Source organism: Nesoenas mayeri, assembly GCF_963082525.1.
Source record: "Nesoenas mayeri genome assembly, chromosome: 2".
Lineage (NCBI taxonomy): Eukaryota > Metazoa > Chordata > Aves > Columbiformes > Columbidae > Nesoenas > Nesoenas mayeri.
In genome coordinates this window covers 34,547,837-34,567,793 of record NC_137543.1, presented here as the reverse complement: position 1 = coordinate 34,567,793, position 19,957 = coordinate 34,547,837, and the positions used below count along the sequence as shown (strand labels likewise).

At 39.8% G+C, this 19,957-nt stretch overlaps 1 protein-coding gene across 1 annotated transcript in view; it reads right to left on the bottom strand.

Moving 5' to 3' along the window:
• The window catches only part of STAU2 (staufen double-stranded RNA binding protein 2), a gene marked incomplete at its 3' end in the record, with an annotated part of 173,483 nt that overhangs the window by 108,877 nt on the left and 44,649 nt on the right, over positions 1–19,957 (bottom strand). Inside the window, exons 6-7 of the mRNA XM_080339785.1 lie at positions 8,782–8,941; positions 4,010–4,117 (exon numbers count right to left, since the gene is read on the bottom strand). Coding sequence (XP_080195911.1) covers positions 4,010–4,117; positions 8,782–8,941 — 268 coding nt within the window. The remainder of the gene's footprint in view (positions 1–4,009; positions 4,118–8,781; positions 8,942–19,957) is intronic.

Below are 19,957 nucleotides of genomic sequence, written 5' to 3'. Positions count from 1 at the left end.
GTCTCGCTAATACCGTTATATAGGTATTTCTACTTACATGCAATATAATGTCTTAATAAAATATACAAGAATGTCTATACTGACCAGATGAAAAAGGACAAAATAACTTAAGAAATACAGTTGCTGAAATCCTAAAATACTAGTTTCATGTAATTTTTCTCATATATATATTAAAATGCACACAAATATATGAAAAATAATGTTAATACAAAACTAGACTATATTTTCATATACATGAAAATACAATTCTTAATATAAAGCTAATATATTCCGGTGTGTTTTTCATCTTTTAAACCTTTAAGTATGTGACGCAAGGTAAATAATTGCCTGGTAAAGATTCAAAACTATTTTTTTGTTAGTGTGCAAATGAAAAAAAGCCTGTTGTCAATGGAATGAACCCCACAGGATTCCAATATGACCTGGATCATGCTAAGCATCCAAATTTGGTAATTTAGCAAAAAACCAATATTTACCTAGCAACATTTTTGGTTAACCTCGTATTTTAGATCTTTTTACTCCACATGATTTCAAACAATTGTGCTATAAGCCTAGGGTCAGAAAACACTAAGAAGAAATTCAGCCTTTGCTATCCAAGAACACTGTATGCATTAGTACATTAAACTATTTCCTTGGTTGAAAGATACGACCTGTGGACCAAATCATGGCTAATTTAAAGCTGAGAATTTGATTAAGGGCGACAGTTCATTACACTTTTCTTTTTCTGTTCCACTGATTTAAAGAATAACTCCAGCAAGAGAAAACACATGGGGCCAAAACACATCTAAGGTCAAGTTACATCAAGAATGAATTTGGCTCAACTTAATGAATCATGCTGACAAATGAAAACCAGCAGTACGATTACAACGAAAGAGGAACACTGCTTCAATTATTAATGAGACTCCAGGTAGAAAATTCAAAAGATTACAACCAGATTAAATGTACATTAAAAAAAATAAAAGAGGAGACAAAAAGCAGGTCAACAAAAATATGTCACTCACACCAATGATTATTTTTAAGTTTTAAAATACCAATATATTTCCATATGCTTGTGTGGGAAGACATAACAGATTTTCCCAGTTTTAAAAGTCAAAGAGTTCTGGGTGTTTTATTAAAACTGGGGTGAGGAATGGTGACCATCATGCAAAACCTGAGTGAGAGCTACTGATTTTTTCAACCATCCAATCTGAAAACTTTAATCCCCAGGAGAGCAGGAGCCAAACGGGTGTGAAACTTCCTGCTGAGAACTTGCTCAGGCTTCCAGAGTCGGTAATTTGGTCTGTTCCTGCTTCAAAATACAGAACCTCTGGCTCACTGTGATAAGACTGGACACAAGAAACTTGTATAACTCCTTTTCCCAGCAGAACACTCAAAGGGGATGGAGAGGCAGATAATTTGCCTGTTCAGGCAAACTATTCCCTCGCTCTGGATACTGAGAACAAAAAAAGTACATTATTGCATTTGCTGTTCTAAAGAAAGAATACTCCAATCCAAAGAAAAATATTGACAGTAAAATGACAGTCTGAAACACCTCAACATGTTCTAATACCTGAAGCTGTTGACCTCAGTTACATCTTCTAGGCTCAGTCAACTCCTTACTGGCAAGTCAGAAATAAGCGAGAGAACAACAAAAAAAAAAGCACAAAATTTTAGCCTATTGTCAATGAGGGAATGAAAACCAAAATGATCATTTTATAGCTATTCTAACAATTCCTGCAGCAATTAGTTTTGTGTGTTGAGAGTCCCACAAATGCCTTATAGGAGCTGCATTTTGACTTAAAAGTTGATGAATAAAGGTTACCTAAGAATGCACCAGTGAGAAGTATGGAGTAAAGCTTGTTCTTTGTTGGAATTCAATGCTCTTATTTTAGTTAACGATTTCACAGACAGAAATCCCTTAAAAATCATCCTAAAGCTCCTAGGCAATTAAAGCTAGCCATATTACACAAAACAGGATAGACAGAAGAAACCCATGGAGTTCTGCAAGCTATTTTCCACCCCTTGTGTAATTCTGAGGACAAGTTTACATAAAACTTTACATATCTTTATCACCATTACTTAGTTGCATAACACAGCACTGTTGGAACATTGGCTAAAGCTTCGTCAGATGAAGAAAAGGCAGATCATTTTATAGCTATTGCACAAAAAAAAAATTAAAAAGCCTAGCAAAAGCTTTGATGCCTGCCTGGAATAACACAAAACCATTTGTAAATAACATCCTATTAGAAACATCAGATCCTGGGGATTACCCATAATTGCTTAGCAGTTTTATTGAAATATAAGCCAGTACCAAGCTCAGTCAAAACTCTATTAAGAATGTCACCTTTACTTAGATTTAAAGGCAGGAAATAACACAAAACCTGTCAGGAGCACAAGAAACTGTCTTTTTCCAATGTTGTTAACATTCTTTGGCAAGTGACATATTAGACTTTTCCTATACTCTCTGTATCTCTGCCTTCATTCACTCCTTACCAAATGCTCTCCCTTAAATAAGCTGAAACACAGGAATGAAGTTAAGAACACACTCAAAGCACTATTCCTCTTTTCTTTCCAACCTCCAAGTTATTCTGTGACCCGTGACCATTCATCTCCTTGTATTTTAGTGCGTTGATTTGTATGGAACGTTTCCAAATACTTTTAAATACTTAAGGTAGAAAATTATGTGTGAAAACCCAAACGTTAATTAAGAGCTTCCTTGTGGAATCACAGGCATGTGTTTCCATTATGTGTGATCTTGTATAAGAGTCATGTTCTTTCTATGCAGTTGCAAATTGATACACCAACACTCCCGGACACCCCAGTTCTACCTTCGAGATTTTACATTCTCTTAACGTTCTAATTAGTCCATAGTACATACAGCATATATATAAATCACACACGTGCTTGTTATACTGATGAATTCATTAGTCAAAACCAATATTATTTGTCCTTGGCCCTCTTATCTACCTTCTGAGAGATTTCTCAGATTTCTAAGAAGGTCCGAATAGTTCATTTTACGTTGGCCAATTCGTGGATACGGGCCAAACATTCCAGCAAAATGCATACAGCACGCTGTAAGGCATGCCACAGCACGATTTATTCTTTTGGCATGCAAAGATGTGCCTATACTTCATAAGGAAAAAGCACTGGAGAAAATAACCATCATCAGTACAGGTACTACCCATGTCCTTCCTATAAACTCAGTTTAAATGTAAAACTAAAAGCATTAAAATAAAACTTCAAAGAGCCACTTAAATTAGCATATTCTGCATTTAAAAAATTAAAACAAACAAACAAAACAACAACAACAAAAACACAAAAACCAAACCCCCCAGCTTTAAAGTCTGGTGGTTCCTACCACAACGATGTTACATTTTTACAACTGCTTTGTGCAAGAATTTTCTCATAGGAAAAATGTTCCTAACACTCATTCTTCCATAGTAAGTTCATTGATAGCATTGGAGCTATTCCAAAAACTCTTTATTACTTAAGGTAAACAAAGGTGTCAGAAGCAGGTTCATAGATAAAATGTTATGAAATGAGAAAAACAATCATGAAGGTTTAAGTAGAGATAGATAAGGAGTCAAACAGTACGGAAAATAATAAGATACTCATGATTTTCTGAAACCAGCATGGTGGATGCCAAGTGTGTCAACGGGAGCCTTTTTGGTGTATGAATGCCTCCAGTTAAAGCAAAGACTTGGGCTGACTGTTTCGAATATCATTTCAAATCAGATTGAGTGTGGCTACTGATTCTCATCTCACAGCACTATACAGAAGATGCCTGAAATGTCTCTCTGCCATCCACTTGTTTGCAAACAAATATCAGGTCTCTAATCCTTCTGAAAGAGCATCTAATTTAATAGTAAAAACTCAGTGTCTTAGATTGTGATACACTACCTACTTTTTAATTTATAATTTGCATGAATTTAAATGTAATCTTCATAATGGCTGAATATTATTACCTGTGTTCCGTTTTAGTGGCACATTTTTTAATACTTTCTTAGCAAACAGATGAATATGTAACACGTACCTCAAAACTGACGGGTATATTGCGCTTCAAAGCAATTTCAAACACTACACTGATCTCAGACTTGTTTGCATCTTTATCTTCTTCTGATTCTTTTCCTGTTTCTCCATTCTGAAAATGAAGAATACATAATCATATTACAATTCTTAGAAGATAAAAAAATATAATACGCTCCTCTGCTCATTTAACAAAAACTTCTGATTTCTCCTGTCATACTATAAATCAGTGTTTGTTTATCCATTGCAACACTCCATTATCGGACACCTGCCGACTGTGAAGCCATATATAACGCACTTATGCTTTATAATAAAGGAACACATACACATTCATTTACGAATTAATGAGAGATGGCAAAATAACTTCTATGGATTTTAATCTTACTAATGACATGGCTAAATAATAACCTGAATTACACACTTCCTTTGTTGAACATGAGGACGAAACAGATCCTTTGACCTGTTTCTCAGTCTCTCTGCGGGTACCCCTTCCAAGCAAGGAAGAAGTCTTCTCTGCTTCTTGGAAAGCACAGAGGACTGTACTTGTCTCAGAAGAAATGCAGTGAATCACCCCCACACTTGACTGGGTCATCAGGTTACAGGTGTCCTCAGCAGGTCCAGCTGGTTAATGGCCCCTCCATCAACTTCCCTCTGAGAGTTATGACCAGTGTGAAAAGGTAGTGACAGAGAACAGCTTGCTCAACACAGAACATTATTTATTTATCCATAGGAACATAACAGAGAGGCTAAGACATAAAACGACAAAAGGCACACGCAAACATTATCCTGCCTAAAATTCAGCTTTGCTTTGCACTTTGGGTAAGTCTTATTTTTCTCGGGCAACCACCAGCATGGGGAAATGTCAAAGAGTTATCGCCTTCTGCAACTGCTGCCTTCTGGTGTTTGTCCCCCTGGCCACATCTTCCTTCGTTCTCAGAGGCTCCACTTTCAGATACTTTCAAACTGCTAAGCCCTGAGTGTTTCAAACTGGGATCTCTCAACAACCATGTAACCTCGGCCAGGCTCCTAATTTTTTATTAGCGGAGGTAAACATCAAAGAAACTCGGGCTGAATTAGGTGGATTCCTGTAGAGTTCCCATCTTACATAACAAAGTCTGATCTAAATCTTCAGCCACCAGCACAGCTAAAAAGTCCAGATACCGAAGCTATAAAATAGTATTAAAAAAGCATTAGGTTCCTCACATTAACAATGAAATTTCTCAATCTTTTATCAACCGTTTCGTAATATATTAATGTTTAAGATAACACAGGACCAAAAATGCAGTAGTCAGCTACAGCCTGCAGACTTGGAGCACATTTTATCTCATTAAATGGCTGGAAAATTTTGAGTCTGAAAAAGCAGTTTACATCCACAATGTTGAACTGGAGCTCAATACAAAACAAACATTTACAGTTCACAGAATCTGCTGAAAATAAAGGGTGCAGTGCAAAGCAGTAACAAGGCTGGTTATAATGACATTATGCAGGATGTCTAGCCAATACAAAGCATTGATTAGGTTCACTGAGAAAGCTGAATTATATAAAGAGACAATATTTAAAAGTAAACATATATTTTGGGGATATAAAGAATATCAAACATAAAGAGTGGGGTACTACTATTCTGTAAAAAACAGTGAGAGTCTTACTCAGTATTGTATTCAATTAAGTTTGTGTTTTATAGATGACAATGATAATCTGAAAAGCTGACAAAAAAAGCCACAAGGATGAATTACTGAATTTTTAGGTTTTCTAGCTATAATCAGCTTAATCAGATATGTGGAGTCGAATGTAGAAATTACTGTTTAAAACTTCATTACTAATACAAACACATCGGCCCAGAAAATCCCTGATTGTCCCTTCTGCCCTTACAATTTCACTTCTTGCCTACTTTTCACTGAACACAGTAGAGAGCCTAAATGCAAGTGGAGACTAGGGAAGATCAGAGACTTTAAGGCTTAGACCTTAGTAGTGAGCAATAAAGTTTCAAGACTTAGACGTATGACTTCCCCAAGGAAGATAAATTATGCTTAGGAGTGTCTCAAGTATGTTGGATTTAAATTTGATCCTCATTCCACAACTGACACTTTAATTGTAAGGCCTTTGTTAGCCTCACATGTATGAGACAGCAGAGCTGCTTTGGCAGACACACAATAGCTCTTTTATGAAAGCAGGTTCACAGGCACCTGCAACCCTGCCCTGTTTGCTGATTGCTCCTTGTTTCTGCTCACCTTATGCTCTTCTACGTATTTGTGCAATGAAGTATTCAGATGGCAATATTCTTCTTCAGTGGTTTAATATGGATTAAAGAAAAGTATCCTTAACTAAGTTTAAAAAAAGAAAAAAAAGGTATCTTGAAATGAAAGAAGAAAATACGGAAGCTGGCATTAAGCAAACATGGTTATGAAGGGCAAAAGGCAAAGCTTTATATTTAGTGTGCTATACTCCATGGATCGCATTCCAGTGAATTTCACCGAGTTACTAATGGCATGCAGGGATAGACCAGTACCAGCAGGTCTGTCCTCACTCCCCGCTCTGCTCCCATGGGAAGCGCAGTGGCCGTGACGGGGGGAGAAAGAAGCTCAATCAGTCACATAATTGAGGCCAGCCAGACTCTAATGCATACTGGCTCTGATCCACGCTGACGTCTGAGCAATGGTGAATCAATCACATCCCACGGCAGACCCAAGCAAGACAGTTCTGCTGAAGAAAGCAGGGTTTTGCTGAGCTGGACCATGTCCTGTGGTGAGGGCACATCCCACCACCGCGTAGCAGCCCTGCATGTACTCCACATGACCAGAAGCAGGGAGGAACCTGAACCTTGGCACCACCAAGCCCTTAAACTCTACTTCAACCAACCGCTAGTTCTCTGCAGAGCTACACTCAGCTCCACACACTCAGCTCTTCGTACTCCATCATGACCTAGGCATAGTGGCAGCTCCAGGTGACAGAAATGTTTCTTCATGACTAGCCCAGAATCAGGTCCCTTTAACCTCAACATGATCAAGCCACAGAGGTTTTCCTGACTGAGGACTCGATTTAGTCTCCTCCTCTCAGATATCTGTTATTGAGATCCTACAGTATCCCAAGTGGTCCTCAGCTGCTGCACCAGAAACTCACAGTGCTCCTGCAGGTCTTGGAAGTTCTATGTGAACATCCCAGCTTATCTATGGTATTGTCTCCTGGTAAGTTTTCCCTCTTTTTCTCATAGCTAACTGTGGATTTGATTCAGCTTACATATATAACTTATGGTGGTGAGGAGAATAATGAACTTACTTCATTAGCACATGAGACAGCACGCTACAAGAATTTAGGAAACCCAATTTGCCACGCCTATGTCTTCTAAAAACCTGCACACCCTAACAGACACTGCTGTAAACAGACACTAAATAGACCAAATGAGACAAAAAAAGTTAATTAAAGATTTCATTACTTTTGCTAGGTAAATTATATATGAAAATGGGCTATGAAAACTCAGTATATAAACGAGGTACATATCCATGTTACTTAAATATTATTTACTTCCATCTACTACTTATCATATGCACTCAGTGGTTCCATTTGCATTCTAATTGATGTATAACTTGAATTAAAATATTCTTTTAATAAAATAAAATATAATATTAAACATATAATTTTCAAAATTTAAGAATATGCTGAGCTAGAAATATGTTTCAATAATATGAAATTCCCACTCAGGTTTGTGCTAAGGATTCATTATCAACCAATACACTTGTCTGGAAACCACAAGAGAAAAGAAGAGAATTGACAATGAGAAAGGAAACAGGGATTCCTCCTAAGACTTTCCATATTCTTTTTTAATAGTTTTCCCGTTAAAAAAAAATCAATATTAATTACAGTAAATGATTCTGAAGAGAATTTCCTGTTCTAGCAAAATAATATAGCAAAACAAAAGGGTGAGTCAAATTCTCTTTGGATCAAAAGGAGGATGTAGACATAGGGTGAGGCAGAAAGAACAAAGGGTTTTTTTAAGACAGAAAATTATTTCCATTCTTAAAAAGCCGCTCAAAACTACCACACAAGACACTGAAGGTACTATTAGCAATGTTTTGTACTGTGCACAGAAGTTCAACAGGCATCATCAGAAAGAGTGAGCCAATTAAAAAGATTGTTTCCTCCTGCATTTATTTTGGCTTATTTAACTGGGCAATTTTATTATATTTGTCCTTTCAATTTGCAAAGATTATTTTGAGAATACTTTTTCTGTTAAATACTTTTTAAAACATGACACAATGTTTTCAAGTTGCAATATACACCACTTATAAACACAGCAGTGAGAAAGATAGACATTTAAAAAGGTACTAGGTGGCTAAAAGCCTAAAAGCATCAGACAGGTGATCAGTAGCTGTCAGTGAGCACCATCAGGTTCTCAGGTACACTGGGGACAAGTTGTTTAAAAAGTAAAGATCACATTCATGGCACAACACACATTCAAGATTAATAATTCATTCCCCATGAAGCCACTGATTAAACAGACATTTTATCCACGTTTTGCATAATCTCAAATAATTTATGTTTTACTTCATCGCTGTTGACAATCCCATCTTTAAAATGCCTACTTTTTGTTATTAAGTCTAGTTGCCTGTCAGGTGTGCTATAATAAAGTAGTAACACTAACGATTTGTTAGTATTGCTTCTGTAATTACTGAGACGAATATTTTAAAAAAGCCCTAAAAATTAAACATTGAAAAACTGGCAATTAAATAGTTTTATTTGGTTATCTTAACGTAAAGATTAGAAACAGTTTTCTGAAACACAAACCTGAGGTAATTTTTCTGGAATAGGCTCATTCTGGAGAGCTTGAAGGGCCTTCATTGCAGCATTATGTCTAGCAGCTTGACGAGTCTTCCCTTCACCAAAAAACTCACTGTTGCCAACAGTTAACTGGACATAGAAAATTTTAGGCACTGGGCAGTGATACCTGGAAACAAATCATGAAAAGAAAACAAGTTACGAATTTTAACCATCAATTTTATGTAATACAGAGCAGTAGTGAGGGATACAACATTATCTTTTCTCATGGAGTAAGAACTAACACTCTAACACGCGACTGTTCCTCAGCAAGACCATCGGTAACTCTGACAGCAGCTCCTACATGCAAAACAGCCCTTCAATGAGCTCTACGGTACTTCAGGCCAACAGCCCAGCTCCGCACTCTCTTTGGTTTGAGTCTTGAGAAGATTAAAGCTAAGGAGAACCCAGAGCTCCAGTGGAAGCCACGCCTGGGACATAACTCTTGCCCCGCAGGAAAGTGGCACGGAGGAGGAAGAATTGTGAGGTCTCCCATCTGAGACCTGCCAGCATAGCTCAGCTCTTGGGGACAACAAAAAGTCAGATGGCAGAGACTGAATGAACTGGGCAATGTACTTCCAGCCTCTTTTTAAAGCTCAAGTATTGAGATTGCTGTAGAAGATAAGGATTTAGCTTCCAAAGCATAGCAGGGGGTAGAGAGAAGTTCTCCTCCAAAACTGAAATAGCCAAACATTTTCCAGGCACTAAAAGAAGAGCAGCAATCACCACCCCATTGTTTTCCTTTTTTTTTTTTTTTACTTCTCTACATAAAAAATTCCAAATATAATGGCAGGGTTTGTTTTTCTGATTATGTCTGAAAGGCACTGGAAGAAAGGTAAAGCAAAAAGTTGTATGTTTTCCTATGAACCAGCACAGTCATTACTCCTCAAAGAAAGCCGTATCTTTATTCCTATCATCAACTCCACATCTCTATTTTCAGTAATAGAAATAGCTAACCCAAGCCATACTCCCTACCTTGAAACCTGTCTCTCGCTACCAGCAAATGAAGGAAGAGACAATAACGCCCTTCTTGGGTTTGGGAGGTCCTGTCACAGCACTGTGACAACTACAAACCAAACAGCTTGTCCACATCAGCAATTTCTACAGAAGAGAAGTATTTCCCTGCCCTCTCCCTTCAGACTCAGAAAAAGCAATTCAGCAAAGACAGTTGCTTCTAGTCACTGTTAAAATTATCATCTTTCAAGAGAACATTTCCAAAAAACCTTCTAATTAGAATTCTACATAGGTGAGGGAATTGTGCCTCGTACTCTTTGCTCTGTGACCTAGTCTGCCTGTGCTCTTCCCTCGAACAAAGGCTTTTCTAACACACTGGGGATGTAGTCCTTGGAAAAATATGTAACTATCAGAAATAGTTTCTCATTTATGACAAATAACTTGTACACATTTTACAGCAATGTAAAAAAGCCCAGGTTTCCAAAAGCATGACCAAAAGCTAGGTCAGTCGCAGCAAAACTAGCATCACTCAAAAGCACAGCAAAGTACTACATTATTCCTTCTTCCTCTTAAAGAATTCTTATTAAGGCATGCTCTCTCCATTTTAATCTCTTGACATGGACGGAGATATTTTTTTTTTGTATGAAGACTTCCTGACTTTTCATTAATAATTGTAACTGATTTGTTTCAACTATAAAACAAAATAAAAAGTTTTGCACTTCAACCCCAAAAAAGTCTCAGTGTCCCTGATCTTTGTGTCTCATTCTAAAAATACGTTTATATGGAAAGAGCAAAACCATAATACTGGCTCCAAGAAGCCTCTGGCTATAGGGCCTTGGAGGGGTGAGCTAAGTTGCCTTTACGACATGCAAAAAGTGGGTATTTACTTTGCTTTTCTGTTTACAGTTTAACACAGTTATGGGGAATTATTAAGGCCTGGAAATGTTTTGCTTATGTAATATTTTCATAAAATTATAGAATCACTCAGGTTGGAGAGGCTCCTGGAGGTTACCTGGTCCAACACAGCACCCAAAGCAGGGTCAAGCTCTGAAGTTACACTGTGTTGTTCAGGCATTGTCCTTGGATACCTCCAAGGATGAAGATTTCCCAGCATCTCTGGGTAACTTGTTCCAGTGTTCGATCCCTCTCTCTGGAAGAACATTGGAAAGCTCCTACATGCATAATGGAACTCAAATAGTGTGGTGCCATTCATTAATAAAGCAGCTGTCAAACCAACGAAACAGATAGTTCAAGAACGTTCTGTCCCGCTGCGTTGTGTCCTTCACTGCTTCTGACATACAGCACTTGCCTTCTGCTTCCCTCTGCTTGTAAAAGCTACAAAAACAACACCAAGACACTAACAAAGTGGCAAAATCTACAATTAAAAAGTGCAGTGGCTACAAACTGAGACTTACCTCAAAAAAGAATGGTAAATTTTCAAGTGAAAAGCAGGATTGCACACTTTTCCTTCACTTAATGAGTCCACATAAAATGCTTCCTATATCAACTTTTTCCTTTATTAGTTTTATTTGGTTTGCAATATTGTTTTATGGAATATTAAAAATAAACTTAGGGAATATGCAGGCAATAGATGTAAATAACACTTTGAAAGAGTTCAAACCTAAGAATCATGAACAGGCCTTTGACACCAAACATGGATCAAACTATATTTCCAAAGTGCAAAATATTACACTCACTTAAAGCCAAGAGAAAAATAATGAAAAGCTTCATCAGTTCTGTCACCATCAACTTCACTTGTTCCACAGCTGGCTCTTAGCTGTCTGTCCCTGGTCCTCTGCACTGCTAATGTGATTCCTCTGAATGTCCTTCCTTAGTTGATCACAGAAACACAGGGTAGCTGGAGTGGGAAGTGACCTCCAGAGATCCACTAGTCCAACCCCCTGCCCAGTGCAGGTCAAGTAGAGCAGACTGCTCAGAGCCACTTCCCATTGGGGTCTGACTATCTCCATGGGTGGTTAATTCAAAAATCTGCCTGGCAATCTGCTCTGGTGTTTGACCACCATCACAGTAGAAAAGTCTTATGATTAAATGAAATTTCTTGTATTTCAGTTTGTGCCTCTTTTTCACTGGACACCAGTAAAAAGAGCCTGGCTCTACCTTCTTTACTTACCCCCTTCACATATTTTATACATACTGGTAAGATCCCCCTGAGCCTTCTCTTCTCCTGGCTAACTAGTCCCAGCTCTCTCACTCTCCTCAGAGGAGAGAATGCTCCAGTCTCTTAATCACCTTAGTGGCCCTTTACTGAATTTGCCCTGGTATGTCCCTGTCTCTGTTGTACTGAAGAGCCCAAAACAAGAGCCAGCACTCCAGATGTAGCCCCTCACCAGGGCTGAGTAGAGGGGAAGGATGACCTCTTGTCAGCCTGCTGACAACACTCTTCTAAATGCAGCCCAGGATGCTGCTGGCCATCTTTGTTACAAGGGCACATTACTAGCTCATGTTTAACTTAGTGTTCACCAGGACACCCCGGTCCTTTTTGGCAAAGTTGGCCTCCATTGTGTAGTGACGTATAGGGTTATTCCCACCCAGGTCCAGGGATTTGCATTTCCCTTTGTTGAACTTCATGAAATTACCATCTGCCCATTTCTCCTGCCTGTCAGGATCCCTCTAGACAGCACAAGAACCCTCTGGTGCATCAGCCACTCCTCCAGGTTTGTATAATTTGCAAACTTGCTGAAGGTACACCCTGCCACATCACCCTGATCATGAATGAAGATAGTAAACAGTACTGGCCTCAGTATTGACCACTGATGTACACCACTAGTGACTGGCCTCCAGATGGACTTTGTGCCACTGATCACAATCCTTTGAGCATGGCAGTTCAGCCAGTTTTCAGACGGCCTCATGGTCCATTTAACTAGGCCATGTTTCACCAGTTTGTCAATCGGGACGTCATAAGAGACAGTGTCAAAAGCCTTGATAAAGTCAAGATAAACAGTATCCACTCCTCCCTCCCATCCACCAAGCTATCTCACTGTATCAGGCTGTCAGATTGGTCAGGCACAATCTTACCTTTTTAAATCCATGCTCACTACTTTCAGTCACCTGCCATTCTCACTATGCTCAGAAACGGTTTTCAAGATTATTTCCCCCATTGTCTTCTCATGGCTTGAAACGAGGCTGGCTGACTACTTATCTTCCCAGACCCTTCTTGTCCTTCAGGAAAACAGGAGTAAAATTTGCTCTCTTCCAGACCTCGGAAACCTCCCCAAACACAGCAACCTTTCAAAGATAATTGAAAGTGGCACCACTATGTCATCATTCAACTCCCTCAGTACTCACGGGTGCATCCCATCAGGCCTCATGGACCTGTCCCCTCTGTTTATATGTCCCCCCAACCTGATCCTCCTCCATCAAGGTTAAGTCTTACCTGGTCCAGACTTTCCCACTGATGTCTGTCCTGAAGGACAGTTTTATCAAGCAATACAGATGAAGGAATTTTGAGTAACTCCATTTTTTCCTTGTCCTTTGTCATCAGGTCCCTTGCCCCACTCAAGAGTAGATTCCTAGTCTTTCTTTTGCTGCTGTAGAAACCCACCTTGTTGCCCTTCACATCATTTTCCAGATTCAACTCCGGATGGACTTCAGTTTTCCTAACCTCATAGCTGCACACAAGTACAGTGTCTCTATGTTCATCCTGGGTCACCTCACTTGGGTCAAAAACCATGTTTCAGTTTAGTCAGAAGTTCCTTGTTCATCCATGCAGGCCTCCTGCTGCCTTCGCTTGACTACTTGCTTGTCAGGATGGATGGTTAAAATGTCCTTCAGCTTGGAGGAGGTGAACCTTGACAAGCTTTCCTGGATTCCTCCTCTCTTCAGGACTATACCTCTGGGATTCTTCCAAGCAGGTCTCTGAAGAGACCCAAGCCTGCTATCCTGAAGTCCAGTTTGTGATCTGTGATATTTGCCTTGTTCTCTCCTCCCAAGCTCTTGTCACTATGTCACAGTTACTGCACTGAACTCAACCTTCACATCTCTGACCAGCTCTTCTTTGTTTCAAAGTGTGAGCTCTGGAAGGAATGCCCCATCTCATTGATTCCTCAGTCACCTATGTCAGAAAGTTGTCATTGATGCACTCCAGAAACCTCCTGGATAGCTTGTGCCCTGCTGTGATGTCCCTTCAACACATACTGGGATGGTTATAGTCCTCCATGAGGACCAGGGCCTGTCACCATGAACCTTCTTCCAGTTACCTGAAAAAGAAAATACCTCATCTACTACTTCTTGATCATTCAGTCTGTAGGAGACACCCACCACTATTATCACCCACACTGGTATGTCCTCCAGTCCTGACCTATAAACTATGAGCTGTCTCATCACTCATCCCCAGGCAGAGCTCCATACATTCCCACTACTCTCTCACATAAAGGACAACACACTGCCCTTGCCACTCTGGCCTGTCCTTCCTAATAATGCCAACATCCAATAGGAACCCAAGCGCACTGATTTCTCAGAATGCGTGTAAGGACTTCCCCCATCAATCTGTCCTGTAGGCTCTTCCTAAGTTGTGTGGATACACTCAGGGTGAAACTCCTTCAGCTCCTTTGTTGGCTTTAGGGCCTCTCTTGTCAACATCACCCTTAAATCTTTGCTTACTAACTTGGTTCATCACTTCCTCACTTGGTTATAAGTCAGCTCCACTCTCCATCACTTTAAAGCTCTCTTGACCAGATTGGCCCATCTTTTGATCAAGATGCTTGCCCCACTTGGTCAGGTGGATCCTATCTCTTCCAAGCACTGACCCTCAAAGAGGGTGCTACAGTTGCAAAAATCAAATCTCTGTAATCACATAGTCACGCTTGTTATGCTCCATGTGTCCCCTTACAGTATCATCGGTGTCCACAATGATAAGCAGTAGTAGGTAAGTCTAAAAAACAGACAACCCTTGGCAGTCTATCCAGAATGTCCCAATTCAAGCTCTTGGTGAGGAGCAAACCTCCTTGCACAGGTCAGGTTCACAGATGGTGGTCTCCATCCCCTGCAGTAGGAAGTTGCCCACTATTGTCACTTGCTGCTTTCTTCTGGTAGTGCTGCAGGGCTCAGACTCAGCTGGATTTGATGCTTCAAGAGCTCCCAGGCCCTCATCTGATGCCAAGGCACTGAAACTGTAGTTGCAGATCTGCAGATGGAGCAGAAGCCTTCCTCCTGGTGCCAAAAGTTACAAGCTTCCAATCCTCACCATCACAGGACTCCCCATGTCCCAGCCCAATAAGCACTGACTCTCCCTGCTCCTTCTTTGCTATAGGTGGGGATGCAGGCTCTTGTACCTACATGATCTTGGAGAAGACCCAATTATCTCCTACTTGTCAGCACGAGTGATGTCAGCACAGTTTACAGACATCTACTTGCATCGTTTTGCTGGGTAATACTTGGATCATCTGACAGCGCATGTCTACTGCAGACAAGGCCACTGCCTCCCCGCCCCAGCTTCCAGCATGACCCACGGCTGATGGCCTGGAGACCTGCACCTTCCCTCTGGAGCTAGACCTGACTCAAGGTCTCTGATGTACCAGGCAGAGTTGCTCCATATGGTTCTTAGAGCTGTGCCATGGGGTGCATCACCACTGCTGAGCACACACCGCCCTCAGCAAAGCTTCTGGCTCCCTTCTGCATGAATTGCTGTGCAAACTGCTGCATCTGCCGCCTGTCTCTGGGAGCGATGCTCTAGGACCTACAGTTACGTGGGCCTCTCCCTAGTACCTCCTGAAAGGGTGCTTGACCCTCTCTAATGAGGAGACAGATGGAAGAAAAGCTGAATGCAGCTTTTGATGAGGGGTAGCTGACTGCTAGCAACTGCTAGAGCTTGCTAGAAGCCACAGCCTCCTGTATCTGTCCTCTCCCCGCAGAAACAGGCACCCTCAGGTTCCTCACAGAGTTCTCAGGAATCCTTCTACCATCCCAGAAGTTGTTCTCGGAAGACCTAGAACTAGAGCCTGGAAACCCCTGCATCTGTTGCCTGCCTGCTAGCTGCAGCTTAGCACAGGATAAGCTCTGTCATGCAAAACCAGTAGGCACCTGGATTGCACATTCCACCTCATGACTTCACAGTACTATTTAAATAAAAAGAAATGTGGTAGTGCTGTTAGCAACTACCTATATTTAGGGAAAATACAACATCCATCAGAAGTTCCCGATTCTTGTTGAGTTACTAGACCTACCTTTCCATTACATGCAAAGGAGGAAAGCACATGAACCTTAATCCACTTTATAAACTCAGATCCCACAACAAACTCTCTCTTTTTCTCTCCCCTCTCCCCACCTTTTCTTTTAAAGAGTGTTTAGGGAGCTATTAATGTGATAATATGGAAAAATGATATTCAGCCTGTGGCTCAAGAGCCTCACGCAGCTCTTTGGCACTGGCAGAATGATTAGGCTTTTAAAATGGTTTTGATTAAACTTTTCTTGTTCTGCTTGGCCTCAAGCAGAGTTATTGTAACAGAGCATTGATAATATGAACATTGCCAGGAAAGTGCAAATGAGCACCTGAAACCCTCAGAAAATGGACTAAATCTGTGAGGATACTGGCTTCTCTACAACATAGAGCGTGTCAAATAGAAACAAAACATCATGCTCTATTCAGTGGTGAGGACAGAGACCATATTAACAAAAGCCTTAAAACTAATGATGATATTACAATCCAAAAGTACAGTGCAACAATTAAACTGAGTTTTAATAAGGAATGATTCTGCATCCTGAAGATGCACACTCATGTAAGGAACAATCCCATGCGAAGATATCATATCTGTCACTGATCGTTAACAAACCTTCTCAATACATTACATTTGAGTTACTAAAAAGGACCGAAAACATCAACACTCTTCAGAATATTCACGTGGAATTTGCTGGTTGTTATGACATGGCAGCACAGCACTTTCCATCACAAGAACACCTGAACATCAGTCCCGCACTCCCAAGCCCTCTGTTGCTCTATTCAGTCACAGGACTGAGACAGTCAGAATTTCCAACAGCAACACTTCACGTATGGACTCGTTAGGTTTCTGAAAGTTTTAAGCTACCTGCATTTAAAGAATATGCATCTCCCTGCATTCTACATGGCAGCTACAAAGGTTTGGATTTTCCTTCGGGGAAAATTCTTGTTTAATAAAGGTTCCCAGGTGATACTGGCACACTCCTCAGAACATAAGATGACAGACACAGCCAAACTACAGAAAATTACAAGATTAGAAGACAACAGAAGGACATGTGAAATGACACATTCAATTAGAAGAAAAATAGATGTGATAAACGATAACACTTTAACAAATGGTCACATATAACCAATTGAAATAAGTTCATTTTCATCTGGTTCTTCTGAACATTTGAGATTCTTAAGAAAATCTGTCAAATAAGAGGTCTAGAAAACAGGTTCTCTTTATTCTCTCTGAGTTTCAGCGCATCAGAAATCTACTTTTTTAGCTAATGCCATTGGTATCACTCTAGAATAGTCAACCTGAACAGGGATATTTGCTCTGTGACTGTGACCTTGAATGCCAAGTTTCAGCAATGAGCAAATATTTACAACTAGTTATAAACCCCTAAAAACAGGGGTTCATAACAGAAATGCTGACAGACCTTAACTAAGTTGGTGTGAGCGGGCGCCACTATAATTAAATAAATCACCAAGGTCTGTTGACAATTAGAAAACTCATTTTGGTTTGCCACAGAGACAAACAAAAATTCTGTTCATTATAATTTTACTGGAATATGATGTCATAACATGTAAGCATACTGAAACAATCTGCTGTTTTGCTAGCCAAAATATTAATTGCGTAGTAAGGAGCCCTTGGGGCCTCTTCCTTTTTGGCCATCAAATCCACACACATAAAGACAAATAAAGTAATAGTACATACATTATGTGTTCAAACTGCATTTCCTGCATTTCTCTGGATTCCTCAATGGCATAAATGTTTCTGATAAATATTGTTACTTTATTCTTAGAAGGGGTTTAAAAACAAGTGCAAGTTGCAGCTCAAGGAAACCAGGAAGTTTATTTAGATTTAGCCTCCTTTTCACTGCTAAAAACCCCAGTGAGGTTTTGTCTAAACTCTAATGGCAAATGTATTCTTCACCTATGTAAAAAAGAACAAATAAACCCAATTCCCCACTAGAGAAGTGTCATAGGAACTATTATTCTGTTCCAATTTCATATGGCAAAGCGAAGAGAAACAGGGATCAGTTTGGGCAGGATGAGGGCCACTAAAAGACGAGATCTAACACGGCACGGGAATGTCATTCTTCAGATGCCAACTCCATGCTGAAAGGGCCATTCTTGGCACGTTTTCGCTCTGGCTCCTCCACACCAACCCGCGCGGGCGGGCAGCCCCGCTGATGCTGCTTAACCAGGGAAATGCTTCGCCAGCGGAGGGACAGAGAGACACAGACCCCACTAGGGAGGAGGAAACTGCATTCGCTGTGAATGGCTTTTTCTCCATAACATTTGAAATTTCTCTAGGGGAGCAAGTTGCTTAGTGCAGCTGTTCCCTGGCCATGCCCTATTTTACTACGCAGTCCATTAGCCACGTGCATTTCATACACATGTGAGTTCTACATTTTGAAGAAGGAAACATCCAGTATAGCCATTTTTGCACTCATACAGTCCACCGTCTGTTTCTTTCAGCAGGTCCAAACACCCCCAGGGAACAAGGAGGCTCTCTTTCCAAGTACTCCTTTTGAGAACTACAGTCCATTATCCCTGAATTAGGCTGGCTGTCCTCTTCTAGATTACCTCCACATCCTCCAAAACCATTTTTAATGTAAAGCAAGCAAGACAAGATACAATAGATCACTTTTAGCCAAACACATCCGTTATTAGATGGAAAGATAATTTTCCCGAAATTTCTATTCAGCTGATTTATTTATACAGCCTGTTACTGTTTTCACTTTTCTAATGTTGGCCTCCCCTGAGCTACACAGATGACATTTAAAAAGAACAAAAAAAGTCATGTATGCTTGTCTCAGATTATCCTTCATTCAAAAGATGGTTTTAAACTATAAACTGAACTTTTAGAACTTTAAACTTAGTTTAATTAATTCTGGATGATTCAGTACTTCTTTCTTTATATAATATTTGCTCTGATCAGTTTACTAAACCCATTTTGACCTAGTTGTAGAAACCCCCAAAACAATAGAATGCTTAATCAACTACATAGATAATTTAAAGAATAACCATATGATAGAAACATATTAATAGAAAGAGATTCAAAATAAATTGTTAATTTAAAAAAATTAATGGGAAGACATAACAAAGATGCTTCCCATTTTAGGACACAGAAAACCCAAATCTTCTCTATTTCAAATGTAGGAACATAAGCAAATCCTGCATTAAACAGTCAAGATCACTGAGTTGTGGGTAACTGCACAACACAGTCCTCTTTTATCTGTTAGGGTCTAGATTACATGCTTCCAGTGCTTCTGCTGAGAGAGTGATCTAGAAGCTGAGCTGATACTTAAGAATCTCCTGATGTTGAAGTTGGCTATACTCTCACATTTTGTTTTGTGTCAATACTATCCTTTAACTTATGTAGTTCATTTAGTCTTTTGTTATGTTTAGCTCCAAGGAGAACTTTCCCACTCCCTCTCAGCCTCTGTTTTGCAAATGAACAAGTCAAAGTATTTTAGAAGTATAAAAGGCTACAGACTATCCTGATCATCCTTCACAGCTCCTCCCCCTATACTTGCTCCTGTGCATGAACATAAGAGTCAAGAATGGCAGACAATATAGCATATGAAACGCTAATAGTGTTCTGTATAACAGTGATATTTATATCTCTTTACCAGAAACATCTTGCTCAACACATCTTAAAAATCACATTTGCCTCTCCTTTGGTTCAATCGCATCAGTTTTCTTAGTTTATCTTGCAAATAATTAATATTAGATAAGACTCCTGTTCTGTGATTTCCAACTGAATAAACCCTCAGGTGCCAACAGAAATTGTATTACTGGTGCCCATGTGCCAGTCCTCATGATCATTCAACTCTTCCTGCATATCTTGATCTTCCTGCACAGTGACAATGCCTTCTGCATCCCATGGACATTTTCCTACTTTTTGTGCAAACACCTTTAACAAAAATAATTAAAAAGGTTGACTCTAAAACTGGAAGAACTGCACTTCCTCCAAGTTTGACTTTTAATACTGCTGATTATTTTTCTTCTCCTTTCCTACCTTGC